The following is a 6,529-nucleotide window of genomic DNA, read 5'->3' on the forward strand; positions in this document are numbered from 1 at the left end:
AATTTTTAAAAACCCTTCCTTGTGTATGTGGGGGAACGATGGCAAAAACAAAATCATGCACATAGAGATATCCTTCCATTTTCACCACCCATGATTCCTGGCAGTCAAGGGGTAGATCCAGAGAAACATTAAATAGAAAACACGAACATTTGCAGAACAAATATTGGAACACAGTCAGCATGACCAAATGAGTGGTTGGCGTTAGGAAGGGCATCCAGCTGTAGAAACTCTGCCAAATTAGATTGGAGTCTGGTGTAGCCATCCGGTTGCACCAGTCCTCCGTCAAATCGTCCAACCCATGCTAGCATGGAAAAGCGGACGTTAAACGATGATGATGATGATGATGATGATGAACAGCAAACAAACACCTGAATCCTAATCAACACATGGCTAAAATAAATAGGCTACCAACAGACTTGCAACAATGAAACCTCCTGTGGGTGTTTTAAATAGAATTAATGGTCTCATGCACTTTCTCCACAAGACTCAAACAGAAGCAACATTCATTCAAATTTCCAGCAAGATCCCCAAGCATGGCCAACTGAGACTATGGATTTTATCCAACCATCTTCACTCATTAGCAATATTCAAATAGAATTTAAGGATGAAACTCAGACTACCATGGATGACAAATATAGAGTTTCATATAAACCCAAGACAAATAAATATTCCTTTCTACTATGGGCACAGGGCCTGAAATTTTGGGGGGAGGGGGACAGTAAATTACATTGACCCCAATGCTCAACTGATACTTATTTTATCGACCCCGAAAGGATGAAAGGCAAAGTCGACTGCAGTAGAATTAAGACAAATAAATATTGAAATTCACAAATACTTTCCTTTGCCAGCCCCCTCCCCTCAATATATTAAATAATTACTGATCATATGCTTTGTCTGTTTCTAGGCTACCAATCTAATTTGAATGAGAAATAATTAAATAAATAAAGTGCATAAAGTTTGATTCACATTCATATTTAATCCCATGTCTTGATGTCATTCCCATTTTCTGCCAAACACGATTTTCAGCACAGAGACAGGAGTAATATAAAAATCCATTGAGATAAAGCTAATGAATCTAGTTTATGTCAGTATTACCTAAATTTTTAAAATTACATCCTCCCAGCTATAGGGGGAGAGCTCAATATTTTGAGTCAATAAATCATTTGTCAATTATGTACAGTGTTGATTCTATTAAGAGAGGTGAACTGCGCCTGTGTGTGGTGTGGTGAGGGTGGGTGATTGACACAGAATTAAACATCATCGCTAAGAAACTTACTTTTGAACCAGAAACAAACTGCCAACTTCTCAGTCACCTATGGCTTGCTTATAATGTATTATATGCCAATGAATGTGGTATTTTATTAAGCTCAGAGGAAGCTAAACTAAAAAAAAATTGAAGCTTTATACAAGGCACCGCTTTTTTAATGGATATATACTCCATTTTCTCTGTGGAAAACCAGCATGATAATATATATTCCTAGGAATAAACCAAGAAACAGTTGATGTAACAAGCTTCCTGTTGTTTATCACTGACTAACACATATTCTCATAAATGATGAATTTACCAAAAGAAATCATTTAAATTACAATTAATAATTAACATACTACACTAATGTTTTACTTTATTTATCTGCCAATAGCAGATCAACATTCTATGCTAAAATATCCAAACACACTGATATCAGCAACAGCATGGCAATAGTTTTGAAGAGAAGTTTCCAGAGAAACATTAAATAGAAAACATGAACATTTGTAGAACAAATATTGGAATACAGTCAGCATAACAGAGTTATATGCATTAAAAGCGAACGAACACCTGGTTCCTAATCAACACATGGCAAAAATAAATAGGTTACCAACAGACTTGCAACAATGAAATCTCCTGTGGGTGTTTTAAACAGAATTAATGGTGCTTACTTTAATATTACAAATGCAAATCAAACAGCTTCTTAACAATGTACATCGGTGAAAGCAGTTAAGAGGCACACATTTTTAAAATGAATTGGAAACTAAGATAAAGAATTGATTAAAAAAAAGTTAAAGTTTTTTGTTAAAAAAAGAAAAGAAAATTAACTATATAAACACATGAGGAAAGATATTGGATATTTTGTCTATATGGAAACTGACTTCTATTTTTACACTATCAACAGATCAGTAGAGCTTAGAAGGGAGGGAGTCCTCCAGAATAAAGAGATAATTCAGCTTTAGCTAAGATTTTATTGCATAACATTTAACTTCATTCATCTCTTGCTAGCAGAATGAAAAAGAGAGCATATATACCACCAAATGACAAAAATTTGGCCTCGGTTTATTTTTGTCTGACGAGTAAATGTCAGTATATCAAAACAGATTGTTTACTTCTAAGTTTGAGGAAAAGTCAGAATATCAAAACTAACTGTTGACTTCTATTCAAAAATTAAAAACAAATTGACATAAAAAGAATTGGGGAGGACAACATTTATGCTTTATGTACACTGTTTACATCAGTTGGAGAAGTGTCCTCGTTTTGATTGTTGCATTCACTACATTTCAGCTCCAGCCTTTTTCAGGTGTCTTGTGATTCACCTCCGTGTCTTATCTAGGAGTGGACACAGAACTTCTAGGTGACTGCACTGCATTGCTTAATGCAGTACAGTCACCTGATGTTCACTCCCAGACAAGGCACTAAGGTGAATCATAAAACACCTGAAGAAAGCTGGGGTGTACAACAGCCAAAACACAGTGAAAGCAACAATCAAGATGAGAACATCACTCTGACTAATATAAACAGTATACAATAATATATTTTCTTCATCTCACAAACGCAGAATTATGTTATTTATGTATTTCTATTCAAATAAGAAATCTTCAAACCAAAGAAGTTACTTACTCTTTGTAATTCATTAGTTTGGTCAGTGAGACTTTGTTCAAGTGATAATAATTTTTCTTGGGCATTTCCATGTTGTTGCTCGGCCTGGAAATAATATAAGAAAACAAAAAAAGAAAATTGAGATACATTAAAATAAAATAAATTGTTTACATTTTCTAATAAGTCATGGCAATAGAGAAACATACCAGTAAAAATTCCAATATTTGGTTGTTGCTTTTTAAAGCTTTTTTCTTCTTTTATATATAAAAAGCAAACCTTCAGCGCACTTTTAATTGTTCTGATGTGATACAAAAATGCTGAAGCTTGTCTAAAGCATTTAGTTAGAAACAGAGTTAAAACAAGAATTTAGTGTGTGTAGATGTATCTTTCAGAAAAGATTAAATATTTGTGTTATGCCCTTATATTACAGGTAATACTGAAAGAAAAGATTACAGGTTATTCAGTTATAAGAAAGAGAGTAAACTATTTAATTCAAGTTTCAAGGATTTATATGCTATTAACTGAAAGTAATTTAATCTCCAAAACAACCACAGCAAAGTTACTGCTGAACAACAATGAAAAGAAAAATCAACATCAAGAGTTTGGAGATGTGTTTGGAAATTTAAAATATCTAAAATAAAGGGGAAGTGAATGTGGTGAGAGAGTACAATATAAGAAAAATGGTGTGAGACGTATGATAAAAGAGAACATGCGTGATATAATTGATTGCAAGGTTAACAATTTGTAAAGAAGAATGACAAACAAATATGATTAAAAAAAAGAGAGGGTTTATGAAGGATAGAGAAGGAGCATGCAGTAATAAGATGGTGGGGTTAAACCAGGTACAAGTGGATGGTACAAAGTGTGGTGGGTGAAGTTGAGGAGAGAAATATAGGGACAGCTTTCAAGAAATTAAAAGAAATGCAAAGACACAAAGAGGTGGTGGTAGGGGCATCAAATGAGAGGCACCATAGTGGAATAGAGATGGCACAAGATGGCTAAAGTGAAAGGATAAGATCAGAATAGTGTTTCTCAATCATTTTTGCCCCATAGCTTTCTTAGAGAAAAAGAAAAAAAAAAACCATTTCACCATGAAAGGACAACATTAGCATCTAATATATACCTGGGAGCAGAATAAAATAAAAGATTTGGTTTGTCTTTTTATTATATCTTCATAAATTACACAATCTTTACAGGTGTTTCACTCGTGAATGCTAGTATGTTGTGGGATAATTGTTATGTAGGCAATTGCATAATCTCATTGAAATGTCAGTTCTCCAGAAGAAAATAATAATTAGATCGCTAGCCACTACACATTCTTTATTTTCTCTCCTTGCTGCTTTCTGTGTTCCTTTCTGTGGAAGAGCATATGCTCAAAACGTTAAAGACTTCTTCACTTCTCAAGAGTTAAACTAATACATCTGTTTGTTGTCTACACCACCTGTCTTCGTCTTTTGTTTTTTTGTAAATTCTCCCCATAATAATTCAATCCATTGTTATTTAATGATTAACACACAACATATTAATATTTGCTAGTGAAATACATGTAAAGATTGTGTAATCAATGATATAATAAAAAGATAAACTAAATCTCCTGTTTTATTCTAAAGTCAGATATATACAGCCTGTAAAGTATTCAAATGTATATAGTATCGAAAGAAAATTTGAGGACAAATCATGTTTAATACTCTTTTGGAATTTGATCATATCTGGATTTCCATGGAGTACTAAGCATTAGTTAGCTGTGTTGCTATCTCATTTGAAATACGTGTGTGTGTGTGTGTGTGTGTTCAAAAGAACTTTTAATTAAAGCCTTATTGCAGTGCCACTTACTTATGCCCCATTCTGAAGTAACCCAAGCCCCACAGATGGGGTGTGCATCCTACCTTGAGAAACACTGGATTATACGATGGAATACAATAAGGAAAAAGATAAAAGACAGGAGTAGAGTTGAAAGATGAGAGAAATGAAGAAATTGGAAAAGTAATGGAATAGAACGAAATAAAAGATGAGACAGAAATTGATAGAGGTGAGGGAGTTTAGAGAGTGAAAGATGATAAGGAATTTAAAGAATAAAAGAGAGAGAGAGAGAGAGAGAGAGAGAGAGAGAGAGAGAGAAAGAGAGATAGAGAACATAAAAGATACAGGAATTTGATAGAGTGAAAAGATATGAGGATGGGAAATTGCAGAGAGACAGACAAAGATGGAAGAATTTGAGGATATAAAATGAGTGGGAGAAAGTAAGAGTACATAATGTGTGGGTGAGTGGGTGAGAAAATGAAAGTAGAACAAGGAATCAGGAATAAAGAGTGATGAGATATGATGGATACAAAACAGGACATGAAAAAGAGGCAATGGGGAAGGAGAGAGAAAGGGTGGGGGAGGGGATGACAGCAATGGTGGAAAGGTAAAGTGTATGTGTTAGAATAACAGTCAGGTTGAATGAGAAAGCGGAGATGAGTACAATGGTTATAACAGTACCGTGATACAATATAGTAAGATAATTAACAAACACTGTTTACATGCACGCATACACACTGTCTGTCACTCACTCACGCACACAGTAGCATACAGAAGTTATCAGTTGATGGATTCCACCCGCCCCCAACCTTTAAAGAGATCATGAGCAATGTTAATGATTGATTAAAGAGAAAATAAAATAAATAGATAAATAAATCAAACAAGTTTATTTTTCTTTTGCTTAATTTAGTCAAACAAAAAACGAATATCTGTATACATATATATATAGATACAGATATTTATTATAATATTAAATTAGTCTTTATATTTATTTACTCATTTATTAGCATATTTACTCAAAAATGTCTTTTAAGTATATTTCGGTTGGTAATTTTTAAATGAAGATGTAATTTATTATATTTAGGTGTTTGCACAATAGTCACACTTACATATACATATATAAACATATGTATACACACACATATTAATAGTAAACAGCAGTAGTACGCAATGGTTCATCATCACATTTGACTGCAGCCACATGCATTCGAATGTGCTTCAGAAATGTCAAGATGACGGGATGAACACGACGACGACGATGGACAACAAGTTACGTTTCTAAATAAACAGTTATTTAATGGCAAAGCAATGAAAACTGTTAACCTTGGAGAACATGTCTTCATCGTGAAGATGAGTGATAACTGTGTTCAACAGTGGAGACAAGGGGTAGTCACAAGGTGGAAAATGTTTGGATAAAGAAATGAATTACAAATCAGACAATACATTAGTTGTGGGCTGTGCTACTGAATATATAGGTAGAAAAGGTGAGGTAGAACTGTTAAAAACTTTTTTATCAGAATTAACAGTGGGGTGGGACCATAGATATTATGTCAACTCTTAGAAAAACAAAGAAAGAAAAATAGCTAAGCTAACTGAAGCAGTTTGAGTCTTTAAAAGGATTTATTTACAAAACTGGTTTCACGACTCAATGAGTTTCAAAAAAAAAGTACCATGAGGTGGAGGTGAGATAGTTATGCCATGACTCAATGTTCCTCCATCCCACACTACTTTTGAAAAGCATGAAATGGTGAAACCAGTTAACAAGCCTTCTTAAAGACTGCAAGTGCATTTTCAACATCACACATATATATGTGTGTGTGTGGAGAGAGAGAGAGAGAGAGAGAGAGAGAGAGAGAGAGAGAGAGAGAGAGAGAGAGAGAG

The 6,529-nt window shown here is 34.0% G+C and overlaps 1 protein-coding gene across 1 annotated transcript in view; it reads right to left on the reverse strand.

Annotated features, from left to right (window-relative positions):
* The window catches only part of LOC106869751 (liprin-alpha-1), a 323,919-nt gene that overhangs the window by 94,469 nt on the left and 222,921 nt on the right, over positions 1–6,529 (reverse strand). Inside the window, exon 10 of the mRNA XM_052969123.1 lies at positions 2,829–2,953. Within this exon, the coding sequence (XP_052825083.1) occupies positions 2,829–2,953 (125 nt within the window). The remainder of the gene's footprint in view (positions 1–2,828; positions 2,954–6,529) is intronic.

This window comes from Octopus bimaculoides, chromosome 7, assembly GCF_001194135.2.
Source record: "Octopus bimaculoides isolate UCB-OBI-ISO-001 chromosome 7, ASM119413v2, whole genome shotgun sequence".
In the NCBI taxonomy this organism is placed as follows: domain Eukaryota; kingdom Metazoa; phylum Mollusca; class Cephalopoda; order Octopoda; family Octopodidae; genus Octopus; species Octopus bimaculoides.